Below are 13,320 nucleotides of genomic sequence, written 5' to 3' on the forward strand. Positions count from 1 at the left end.
GCCGCCGGTGGCAGCGAGGCTGTGGCGGGGTCTGTACGGCACTATCTACGGGGTCCCCTAAAGCGCAGGACCTGGGGCAGTCACCCCAATTCACACTCCCCTAGGGATGGCCCTGGCAAGACTCATGTGTGCAAAGCAGATGTACAATGTGTTTCATACCCTGTGTAAAGAAGCTTCCCATCCTTTCTTTAAGTGCAGGACTTTCTAATAATGGTCCAAATTCTGTTCTCAGTAAAAGGCATTGACTTGGATTTGCAATTTAGAGGAGAATGTGGTCCAGTTGCTTCTAAAATTCTGTGAAATGTAGTCTGTCTGGGCTCAAATTCAATTTAGATTGTTTTTCAGAACCATGTAAAAGCTGATTTTACAACCAAGCTCTAGCGCAGTCTTTTAAAAACGATTTAATTATATGGCCCTTTGAAGCTGGGTTAGGAATTTATCTCAACAGGATATGGCTCTGAGGCTACTGTAGAGGGGCCACATATCATTGTTATGCAGGTATATTATGGTGTATTATACAGATATATTATGGTGTATGGACTCAAGATGCTGCACCTTAAAATACTGTGCCTCTAGTTTCTGTGCTCATAGTGGTGCTAGGTGCTGGAATTCTGGCCTACACGCTCCTCTCCACTGACATCACTGTAGGTTTTGTTTCTTTGCAGTGGGATCTCTATCCAAGTCCACTGTACATTCCGTAGGCAGGAGCTCTACACATGAATTAGCATGCTATGGTGCTAATTCTTGTGGCATTTCTGTGCATATTTTGTGTGGGTGTCTGCTCTTTTCATGCTGTTTTCTGCAAGAAAGGAATATGTGGCTCTATCAAACAAGGGAGGTAAATTCTGTAACCATGGCCTATGTTTGTAACATATATTTGTGAATGTAAAAGTCACACTGGGTGCATCTCCACATGATATCAAAGCGATGCAATAAACTCCAGCATACTTTGCACTGGCGTTTACTGCTCCTGAACACAGTGTTTACACATATGCCTGGGACTGCAGCATGTTGAACCAAGGTGACACAGTCCTGACTGGCAGTAGGTCAGGGGGGTCATCCTGGCAGCCTAGGGCTGCTCCCCACCAGCTTAGTATGCTGCAGAGGGGCTGGCTGAGGCACGAGGGTGCTACAGTGTGGAGCTAACTGGCAGGCTGCCCCCTCAAGGTAGCATCCTTGTGCCCCAGCCAGCCCTGGTCACTGTTGACACATGCATTGTGGTGAAGTAAATAACTGTACCATAGGATAGTACTTATGTCAGGAAGTAATATCCTATGGCAGAGTTAATTAGTTTACTCTGGCCTAATAGGAGTGCCTGTGCAGATGTTTATGCTTTACTGTGGAGCTAATTAGTCAACTCCACAGTAAAGAGTCTCGCGTAGATGCACCCACTGTGGAACACTAACTTGATTTCAAAATAAATTCAGTAGAAAAAAACAGAAAAAACATTTCCTAAGCAAATCCTAAGAAGATTCTTAGACATAAGGCAACTGAGGAGAATGGATTTTTCAGGACAATATATACTGTGGGATTTTAATATTAATACATTATTTATAGGTAAATCAATTTTGATAAAATAATTTTCATAGCAACCTATGAAGCAGCAGGAAAATATTCACGTTACAGTACACTATAACATGCCATAGGTAAAAGCAGGGGAAGCTGTCAGTACCTTGCCACTTCAATGACAGGGGAGTAACTGGCTAATCTATGCTCAGGGTGTCATGTACCACACTACAGAGAAAGGCAAACACCCCTACAGTCATGGTCAGTGTGACCTAATGAAAAAAATCCTTCCCAACTCCAGAGTGAAAAGTCTATGTCAAACCTACTATCTGCATGAGAACAAACTAACCACATGGGCTGTTTACAGATGTTTAAAGATGTGTTTTACCGGAAGAAGCAGCATGTTAGTTCAACCCAGTTCTACAGCATCTCTATAGATTGGGTGATTCAGCAGGGCTTTTTTGTGCCCCACTAAGTGCCTGATGTATACAAAAGTTGGGCAAGCCAGGTCCAACTAATGTGATGCCTTTTCTTGACACGCACTGGACTTGATGCTGGAGTGTGCTGAGTTCAAATTAAAATGCCATTTTGTTTTGTTTTTAATGTCTATAAGCAGCTATAATGTTTACATTAGTATATAAAGGTTGCAAGATGGGCAGAATACAAATAAAAATATTTTAAGTCCTCATTTAGCATGGTGCTTAAATATATGCATTATTATAAGACCCTGAATAATCATAAACTGTAGAAACTGATAGGGCTATTTAAATGCTTCATGAATATACTTTCACAGTCTTGCTGAATCAGGGCCTAAAACAAAAACCACAAGCAAAAAGGTCTTTTTAAAAAATCTGAACTGGCACTAAATCATCCTTGGAAGAGATCAAATTCTCTACAAACAGTCATTTTCACAGTTCCAGGAAAACGGAAAAATCTTTAAACTGAAATGCTTGAAATAGCTAGACCACAAAAAAGGAAGTATCTTCTCTTACAAGTCTATACTGTGTCTTTTCATAGTTATAGCTCAAAAATGTGCACCAAACAAGTGCATTTGCCTGAAGTTTATTTCTTGTTTGGTTGGCTGTAATGCACATGGAATGCTACATGAATCTGACATCTTCTTCAATAAGTTTATTGCCCTCACACTTTTGGTTCAGGGAACTAGGATTTAGTTCTAAGGAAACAAAAGCCCTATATTCTTGTGTATTTTGAAGTCAAGAAATAAAAAAACCCTACAGATAATTGTTAAATGTATATAATTTGATAATGTATTAATATGGTTCAGGAGATGTGATGCAGGGGTAAGGTAGTTTTCTGGAGGCTTGAATAATGCTCTTTCCTTGGTTAAATAGGATGCTCTGAAGCACTGTCCAATCATGTATATTTATATTTCATATTAAAGTCCTGATTTAGGTTTTATGACTGCTTATTTCCAGTTCATTCTATAGATTTTTGTGATTAGCATTCTCTACCACTAGCTTACACTTAGGTTTTTGCTTTCACAATTCATCCTCTATTTCTTATATTAGTGTAGCTAGATTCTATATTATGAGATAGTAGATGAAGATAATTTTTTTTTCTAATTTATCAAAGTGAAAATCAAAGTGAACCATCATGCTGTTCAGGGAATATAGCTATGTAATTACATATTCTTATTGTTACCATATTTCCACTCCACCATCCATGTCTTTCCTTTTCTTTATTATAGTCACTTATATCTTGTTTAAAATTAGATTCTAAATTCTTCAGGGTAAGATGATGCAGGGTTTGAATTACACGTTAGCTTTTGGGGAGGTCTACAAAAAAAATTGGGCTGCCCACCACAATGCCCTAATAAAATTGGAGACCCCCCTCTCCAAGGTTATTATTTTCAAATTTTATGGGGGGGGTGCTCTCATCTTTTATGGGGGGGGTCTCAGCCCCTCCCCTCCCAAGTTCCCCCATAATTCAAACCTTGGGATCATGTTTTCTTTCTTTAATAGGAACACAGTATGAATAGTAAAATTGAAGTGAAAATATATATGCTATAAATGCTGTACTTGTAAAAAAATTATATAAACTAGTTATTTAGACACGGAAAAAATTAAGCTTACCAAGAAAAATGCCAAAAGAATACCCTTTGCCTCCAATTTCTTCTGTTTGATCAGAATAAAGTGGGAAACAAACTCCATTTTTCCCATAATAATTTCCAAAAAAGTCCTCATCCCCAAATGGGATTATTGCTATAACAAATCCAATAATCCATATGGAAACAAGGATTATTACTGTTTGATGTTTTCCTGGTCGGATATTACTGAAGGGAAAGACAATCACTAAATATTTTTCCAAAGTCAGATATGTCAACAAAAGGACAGAGACTTCTGTAGACAACATGGCCAGAAACCCCATGATATGACATGGTAAGCTTTCCATCCACAGCACGGCATATTTTTTATACTCTCCACGGTATTTAACATCAAAGATTCCAATGAAGAACAAATACACACCCATTAGACAATCAGCACCTATTTGAAAAGTAAAATTTACAGTTTAGTGAAAGCAGAAGTTAAAAACGGTAAACACAAAAAAATTCTTTTTAGAGTTGGCCGAATTGTGGCTGATATATGCAGTAATGTATGTACCACAGTGTTTGTGATATCAGAAGAAATTTGACTGGCGAGACTGTGATCATGCCATAAATACTAGGTCGTGGCACTGCATGGATTTATTAAACAATAAATAACAGGCATCTCTACTATGAAGAATGCATATAGACAGGAAATGAGTGTACAAAGCCTTGATTACTGGAGCCAAGGAGAGAACCTTACTAGCCTGAAAGTTAGACAAAATACAGTGCATTCATTTGCAATCAGTATAAACTTCTGCCTAATTATGAAATATGCGATTTTTAAATCACACGGGGATTGCACAAAAAACTACAATATATAAAGAGCAAGTAGTTAACACTGTATGTAGTTAACCCTTGTATATTCTTTAATGTCAAAGTAATAACATAATTGATAAAGTGAAACCATTAAGTTTTTAAAGACTCTTTCCATACATCTTGGTCAGTTGAGTTGAAAGGATTAGAGAAACATTCTGATTATACCAAGAATATCTGGAAATGGGACAAAACCAGTCAAATGCAGATTACACATATTCTGGAGCTAATACTTGGTACATGATACATAAATCTACTAAGCTAGGGGTGAGCAATGTTTTTGGCAAGAGTAACACCCCAACCCTGACCCATGCATTGACTTGGCATGCCGGGGCAGGCCGCAGGGCAGACACAAGGGACCCAATCCTTGTTGCTAGTAGCATCTACACATGCACCTTCAGCGGGGGTGAAGGTGGGGAAGAGGCCTGGGTTGCCATGCCCCAGCCCCTTCCTTGCCCTGTGTCCAAAGTCACTGCTGGCATGGAGCTAGTGCCAGGGCTCTGGAGCTCAGTGCAGCTGTCTGCAGCCTGCTTGGTGCCCAAAGCCTGGGCCACCTATGGCAGGCAGCCAGGAGGCTATAAACTGCTGCATTAGGCTCCAGAGCCCTGGCCAGGCTCCATGGTGGCAGCGGGTACATGCACGCCTCTGGGTGGACAGCTGGGGGAGGGGCCTGGGACAGCACAACCCCATCCCCTCCCCTGCTCCCTGCCCAGAGGTGCACATGCAGCTGCCGCTGCCATGGAACCCGGCCAAGGGCTCTGGAGCCCGGTGCAGTAGTTTGCAGACTCCTGGCTGCCTGCTACAGTTGGCCCAGGCTCTGGGCAGCTGGGAGACTTGAAACAGCTGCACCAGGCTCTGGAGCCTTGGCACTGGCTCTCTGACAGTGGCAGCTGCATGTGCATCTCTGGGTGGATGATGGAGGAGGGGCTGGGCTTGCGCTGCCCAGGCCGCTCCCACCCTCCCTCCTGAGGCACATGTGCAGCCACCACTGAGTCTGGCCAGGGCTCTGGAGCCCAGTACAGCTGTTGGCAGCCTCCTGCCTGTAGCTGGCCTGGGCTCTGGACAGCTGCTGCCACCCATGGAGTCCAGGCTGTTGCAGCAGGGCTTGCAGCCTCCCAGCCACCTGCTACTTTCAGCCTGGGCTGTGTGGCTGGCTGCAGCTGCCTGGGCCGGCTGCGGTGTACTGAACAAAATGGCCTTGCATGCCATGCTCTGGCATACGTGCCAGGGGCTGCTGACCCCTGTACTGAGCAAAGCTAAACATGCTGGAATATACATAATATACCGGACTGTTTTCAATTTTAAATCAATACCACTAATATATACTTACAACACAAAATTTTGATAGACATAGTGTGTGTTTTGTTTTCAGCTCTGATGAACGATCTCATTCCAATGACAAAAAGATTTCCAAAACATGTAATGCAAGCTATGACCCAGACAAATACTCTTAGAACATTGTTAGCTAAGAGGTCCTCAAATGATGAAATCCCATCTGTTAATGGAGTGCATATTCGGACATGGAGAGCATAGGAGCAATACCGAAATTTTTTGAAGTAGCTGAAAGCAAAGAAATGAACACATAAAATAGCTGTTCAAGCACAGGCCAAAGGCACAATTATGTATTTGGTCTTCATTTAGATGCAAAGAAAGACAATCCTGACAAGCATTATGCCTATTGGTTGAAATAGGTGGTGATGTAAGAGGCCTAAATCAGTTTGACATTCAACTAGGTTCTTGCCTTGAATCTGTAGTTGATGTTAGAAGACTATCAGATTTGCTCAGAGTTGTTTTTAACACCTTTCTAATATAACCTGGGTGTACCAGAGTGTGTACTCCCCTCTCCAATAGAAGGGGAGGGTCATCAGGGCATGCGTGCTAGAGATGGAAACTGCAGCTTGCTCGCAGCTTCCCCTTCTCTGGTGTCTCTATAGAGGAAGACCCGGACACAATAGCTTAACTATATACATGGTTTCTTCAGGTGCAGAACAAAAAAGGAGGGGATAGAATAAATTGGATAGGTGATAAAGATAAATATTGACATATAATATATTAAAGTCAGCAAATAATAACAGGTAAATATAGTAGTCCCCCAAGACCCATGAGAGAAACCCCACCCACAGATCCCCAGAGGGTAAGTATGTCCCAACAATTGATGGGTAAGCACCCCAAAATATAAAGCACAGTAAACAGTTAATAAACACTCCAAAATATAAGACATGGGAAGCAATTAACAAACACTCCAAAATGTATGGTAATCACAAATACCCCCCTCCTCCAGAGGAGTCTGTCTCTCTCTAGCATAAACCTCCTCTGATGGGACTATCCACTGTGTCCCTCCCCGGGGAGAAACCCCTTGTCCGAGAACTTATGCTTTCCAGTGAGTAGGGTCCTGCAAATGTTCCTGGTGTTCCATCCCCAGCTAAGCAAGCAGCTCCTATAGCGGGTGCTCTGTCTCAGGTCCTGTGTTGGGTGCATGACTCGTTCACATGTCCAGATAGCTCAGCCTTCTCAGCCTTCTCACATTGTGGGCCTGGGCCACCTCGTATGAGCCCAGGGCTGGGGCTCCAGTACAGGCCTGCTGCACTGTGGAACCTGCACTGCCCATGAGCCCTCGCGCCCCACAGCAGGGAATGGGGCCTGAACCGTCCCCTGCCCCCTCCAAGGGCCCTCAGTCTGACGATGACTCACCATGCAGCGGCATCTGCACTGGTTCTGACATTGTGCCAGGATTGGAGGCCCGAGCCGCCTCAAGCTGCTCCCAAGGTCCCGGTCTCTCGTGAACCCTCCGTGCAGCGCTGCCTGCACCATTAGGCCAAGTGCTGGGGTTGGAGACTTGAGCCACCTCAAATGGCTCTCAAGGTCCTGGTTTCCTTGCAGACCCTCCATGCAGTGACACTTGCACCATCTGGCCTTGTGCCGGGGTTGGAGACCCAAGCTGCCTTGAGTGGCTCCCAAAGTCCCGGTCCCTTGTGGCCCCTCTGTGCAATGATGCCTACACTGGCTTGGCACACTCTCTTGTGGTAAGGGATTGGGGACGCAGTTCCCGTCCAATGGTGGAGTCTTCAGGCTCTTCAGGACAATTGGACGTGCCCCCTTGGTAGCTCTTTCCTAGCTCTTCCTCAGCCCCAGCTGCTTCTTTCTTCTCTGTCCCTTGTCATCTCCTCTATGTGCTGTGCACGCAGCTCCTTATATACACTTTTGGGACTCTGTCCCAAGAGTGAAGACTGGCCGATTGTGGGGAGGTGGAGCACAGTCTTCAGTTAGGTCTGCTTTTCACCTCGCCCCGATGTAGGGGTGGGGAGGACTTCTCCCAAGGCCCCTGCCCTGCTGGTCTCTGATTGGTTTGCCCCACCAATTGCTTTGGCAGTTCTCTAAGCCCGAGGAACCAGGCGAAGATAGGCAAGACTGCCACACTAAAAAGTTTACTTATCTGATCTTGGGGCCATAATTTTTTTGCACAAATTGAACACTGATATTACATGGTGTTTCATGCTGGGATTCCTAAGCAGCAGATTTGTGATTTGATCTTGGCAGAAGGGATTTTGCCAGGTCAATGTTGCTTTCTGCATTAACAGACTGTTGGTGTGTGGTTTGTCTTTAAACTGTGACTTGACACTTAAGGCCATCAGTAAACTGAATCTGAGCTATGTTACTGAGATACTGACACTTTTGACTTGTTTAGCCAAATAGAGTGGGGCTGATGAAAAAGACACACTTTTGCAGAGGGTGTTTGCTTGGAGTAGTTCATCCCCTAGCTATACTAAAAAAAGAGGAAGGTTAATAAATTATTGAAAACTAGCATTTATGAAAAGGAAGCATGGTAATTTATAGTGGAACTGACATATATTCTCTTGATTCCAGCATGTTTCTCAGTTCTTTGGAGTGAAAATTTATTTAATGCATTTCTCTAAAGCTAAGCACAGACATTCAGGGGCATTGGGAGGGGGGCAGTAAATCAAATCAAAATGTCTGCCCAATATCAAGCAAGTCAGGATGGAGGGGGGGGTTAGGGGTCCAGCAGGCTGGAAGGGACTGGGGGGGGTGTCCACTGGGAGGCACGGGGCAGGTGTGACCTGCAGGTGGAGTGGGGAGGCAGGCATGACCTGTGGGTGGGATGGAGGGGACAGCATGATTTGCAGGTGAGGTCGGGGGGCAGGTGTAACCCATGGGTGGGGTGGGCAGGCAAAGCATGACCCGCATTTAGGGTTGCAGGGCAGGCACAATCTGTGGGCAGGTGTGGGGGGGGGTAGGTATGACCCACAGGTGGGGTGGGCAGGGCAGACATAACCTGTGGGTGGCATAGGGAAGAGGTACAATCCATGAGGGGTGGGGAAGGCAGGCATGAAACGTGGGTGGAGTGGGCAGGGCAGGTGTGATCCTCAGTACAATTTGGTATAAGAACATATTTGATGTTAAACTGGTGCTCAAGAGCTCTGCTGAAATGGAGCCAGATAGAGCAAAAGCAAAATATTCACAAAAAACATCAACTTCCAAAAATCAAATATTTTATCAGTTTATATGTGAAATGATGTACAGGTTTCCCTCGCTTTATGCAGGTTCTGTATGTGTGAATTCACTCTTATGTGATGACCCTTTTATGCCAAAACATTTTTGTGTGCCAGGTAAATTCACTCTTATGTGATCGGTGTGGTGGAAGCCCGCAGTCAGCTGCTTTGTGTGATGCATTGTGGGAGTGATGTGCACCAAAATATAATTTCCTGTGTGGACTAGTGCTCCTCGCTCATTGTCGGCGACACATGTTTCTGTAGTTGCCATCCCCATTATGGCTTCTAAGTGTCCCACTAGCTTCTCTCTTACTCCTCTTCCTGGTCCATCAATGAAGCACAAGAGAACTTCACTAATACTAACACCCTTCACCACCCTCTCTTCACACCAACTAAACATTCACTACCACCCTGTGCTTGTCTGTACTGTCTGCTGTTGGTAAGTACCAAAATTGTCTTGTAAAAGTGGTAGAAATGGGTCTGGGAGTCACTACAATTGAGGTCTTGGAACGTATCCCTATTTGTTACATTGTAAACTGGGTTCCCTTTATGCAAATTCGAGTTATGTGCCGTTTTCCAGGAATGTATGTACAGCATAAAGCGAAGGAAACCTGTACATAAATATTAGATCATCCAAAAATATAAATTAATGAAAGAAAAAGATGTATAAAATAATAAAATACATATTTTACCATTTTAAGTTAAGATAAACTAGCTTTCTGAAATGATTGTGAAATATAGGAAGGCTGATGTATCAAATTTTGTTGCAGGTATGGCCCAGTAGCTCAGTGGGTGACTTTGCTAGTAGTCTGTTGGTAGACAACTGCGCAGGGGCAGTTTACGTTTTACACACTGATGACACAGTGGAGTTAGGAACAGAATGAAGCTTTCCATTTTCCAGAGGAAGTAAAGAGTGGAGGATGCAGTACAATTTGAACTCTAGGAATAAATTCAGGAAGACAAGTGCAGTCATTGATGAATACTTACTTTCTATGTCATTATACAGAGGCAGCAACTGGGGATACTTTGAGGGAGAAAAGCCAAAACAGGATAAAGAACTAGGATTAGAGCAAAAGGTTCAAGATGTTCAGTGTGTACGGGAACAACCTGACAGTTACTGACCCTTTCCAGGTATCCTCAGAAAGGAAAGGTGAGTTGTTCAACTGGAATAGGCTCTAAAATCTTAAATCTACGAAGGCCTTAAAAGCTGCCATTTCTGAATTGGATTTTGGCCTTGAAAAATGCCTCCCTTCTTCAAAGCATATAATAAAAAAGTCACTGTGGAAAAGTGGAATGATACCAATAGGGAATATGAATTACACAAAGAAGATGCGTTTTTTTAATTATCTCTGCATAGAAGTTTAACATATTTAATACCTTTTGAAGAAACAGAAGCCTATTTGACAATCTTATTAGCATTTAACAAAATAGAAATATATAACAAATCAGAGCTACTTGGTACATTTCTGTGTGTTAAGGAAAAGGAGTCATGATATTTTTTATTTTGAATACATACATGTGGGAAAGGTTCCTCAAGGGCTGAAACATCCTTGCATTTATATTTGGGATCTCTATTGTTTCCAAGTCTCTGGAAAATATGTAGATTACATTATCTATGAAACAAATTCTTTAATTTTAAAATAGCCTTTTCAGTTATCACATCCTGAATTAAGCAAACAAGCACATTTCCAAAACCAGAAATGTCAGTTACTTTATGAAAAAGAAGCTAACATCTATTTTAACAAGAATGCTCTTGGTACTTTCCATTGAAATGAGGATGTTTATGAAAGAATAAGTCATATATGCAATATGTTTATCTTCACCAGTATTCATATACAATTAGAGAACAGGTGCCCCATACATTTAAGACATTGAAGATACTGCTCTTGTTTACTCTCCATGTACGCTAAGCTGAGCTAATGACAGCAGCATGTGTCTGAAGAGCTTTATTAATCAAACGCTATTTAGTTTACCCTATGGATTTTCATTCCTATGAGATCTGTTCAAAGGGAGTGTAAGATTGGACTAACTATGAATTTCATGCAGAATAATTCAAGAAACGTGCTGCTTATGGACTCTGAAACTGGAAGCATTGCAAAGAACTGGATTAGGTGGAAGTAGTTAATCTTTTCAGGACTGATACACATTGGTGCTCTACAGCCTGAAAGCTGCTCATTTTTAATGTGCATTGGACAAAAAGGAATATCTACAGAGAATACATCTTTAGTAGCAAGCTGACTGAAACAAATATAAAAAATCCAGACAGGCTGTTTGAAGCCTATCATTTCCCAATAACTCCATACAAAGAAAAAATGTTTAGGTGAGAAATTAGAGAGTTAGTGAGACAACTGTTGACAGGGTGACCCAGCTGCTGTTGATAATAAATGGCTATGCTTTCACTATGCAAGGTCCTAAAGGAAGGTTATTAATGAAAGTCAAAAGAAAAATAAGAAAAAGAAATAATGGAGAACAGAAAAAGCCATTATAATAGACAAGGAACAAAGCTTCCAAAGAGAAGTTTTAACCTTTTATTAATCACGAATACCTTTCACAAGGTGCACATAATAAGATAGAAAAGTATGACTAAGAGTGATACAACAACACACACAAAAAAAAAGAGATATGAGTACCACAGTGAGGCACCAGCCACACACACCTTTGAAAAAAATGGTGCAGCAAAGGCACGGGTACATCAGATTTGTCACAGAACATCTGCATCACACAAAGCAAAAGAAAAGCTAGGTGCTCATGAAGATATACACAAAGTATAACAAATCAAAGCAACTTGCATGAGTCCTAGGAAACAGAAAAATACAGGTCTTATAAAGTATACAACAGGAGAACATCAATGAAACCATCTGGCAGCAATGACGTAGCATTCTTTTATGCTATAGTTAAGAATAAGGAAGTCAAGAGGGCTGAGGCCTATTGCCTAAAAGGTTAAAAAAAATAGCCATACACTTCAGAATGGACACCAGGGTACATGTAAACTGCATCCCTAATACAGAATTTAGGAAAAATTTAGCTCACACCTCAGCACTAACATTGCCTGTATCAGTGAGACTAAAAAGTTGCAGAGGACATCCACCCCACAGAGTAGGGAAATGGGCTATGAAATACAGGTACGTCAAAATCTGGATTTCTATGTAATAGACAATCCAGCAAAACCAGTACTGGGGTTGAGCACCTTAAAACTCTTTAGTTTTGATAAAAAATGTAATAGTAGCAGAATCCACAAAAGTACATCTCACAGCAGAGCAAATAAAGAAAAGATTTCTTGACACATCTGAAAGCCTAGGCTGTCTAACCAGGATACTGCAAAATCAAGCTATCTACATATATATCTACATATATTCTGCCACATATATTCTGCCAGTAATTAAATTTTAATTAAAGCACCCCTCAATGTGTAAAAATACCCTATATTTTTAAAGTGCTACAAGGTGCACTTTGTCTCTTACAGGTCTGGAAAATTAAAAGGAATGACTTGCTACAATTGTTCTCCGAATAAACATAAAACAAAGGGCTGGGATTTAATTAAAATAATCCAAAATCAAAACCGTTCTAGTAGAGATACCATATTCTGGCTTCCTGATACATGTGACTGCATAATGAAGGCTCTGAATCTTTGAAACATGAATGTTTTTCACAGTCAGGCAAGGTACGGGAATGGTTTTAACGGATGATGCACGGAGTAACTATGAAGAATGGTTTGTGACTAGTAACATCTCTGACCTTGAATGATCTGAACCTTAGGGCTAGAGACAGACATCCTGAGCCTGAATTGATTCAATCTTTGCAGGCTAGTCTAACCTGACTAGGCTGAACTGGTTTGAAACTAGATAGACATTCTCTCTGGACTGAGGAAATTCAGGCATATGCCTGCAGTGGCTCAAGATAGAAGCTGGGAGTGGGGGCTAGAGCAGCCATCCCTTCCCTTCTGCAGGGAGCTGAGCTGAGGGGGGCATTGCCAGTCCCTAGCAGGACTTTCTCATTAGGGAAGTCTGCCTGCACAGTCCCAGGCTTTTCCCGCCTCTGAAGGGGCAAGAGTGTTACCAGCCCCCAGTCCCAGGCTAGCACTTTGAGGCAAGGGTGTGTGCGCAGTGCATCTGTTGATGATACAGAGCTTTTCAATCTCCCTCTCTGCTTCAACATACTGTCTGTAAACTGACATTACTTCAAACTTCATAAACAGTTTACCAGCTGACCTGTTGATTAACTCCAAAAGCCCTAACTGGTCACTTTTCTGTCTACCTATCCCAGTGAAATGGAAGAAAGAGACACACAGAAACACCTCTCAGCATTAGCCAGCATACCAGATGCTGGCTACAGTCCCTGCTGTGGCAGAGAGGAGGGAGCGATCTCTGCTTAAGCAGCAAGGGGGGA

At 42.4% G+C, this 13,320-nt stretch overlaps 1 protein-coding gene across 1 annotated transcript in view; it reads right to left on the reverse strand.

The window, feature by feature from the left end:
- Positions 1-13,320, reverse strand: part of RXFP2 (relaxin family peptide receptor 2) — a 37,341-nt gene that overhangs the window by 3,811 nt on the left and 20,210 nt on the right. The window contains exons 13-15 of the mRNA XM_025213632.1: positions 10,451-10,522; positions 5,757-5,986; positions 3,600-4,010 (exon numbers count right to left, since the gene is read on the reverse strand). Of these exons, the coding sequence (XP_025069417.1) occupies positions 3,600-4,010; positions 5,757-5,986; positions 10,451-10,522 (713 nt within the window). The remainder of the gene's footprint in view (positions 1-3,599; positions 4,011-5,756; positions 5,987-10,450; positions 10,523-13,320) is intronic.

The sequence above is a fragment of the Alligator sinensis genome, unplaced genomic scaffold (assembly GCF_000455745.1).
Source record: "Alligator sinensis unplaced genomic scaffold, ASM45574v1 scaffold406_2, whole genome shotgun sequence".
Lineage (NCBI taxonomy): Eukaryota > Metazoa > Chordata > Crocodylia > Alligatoridae > Alligator > Alligator sinensis.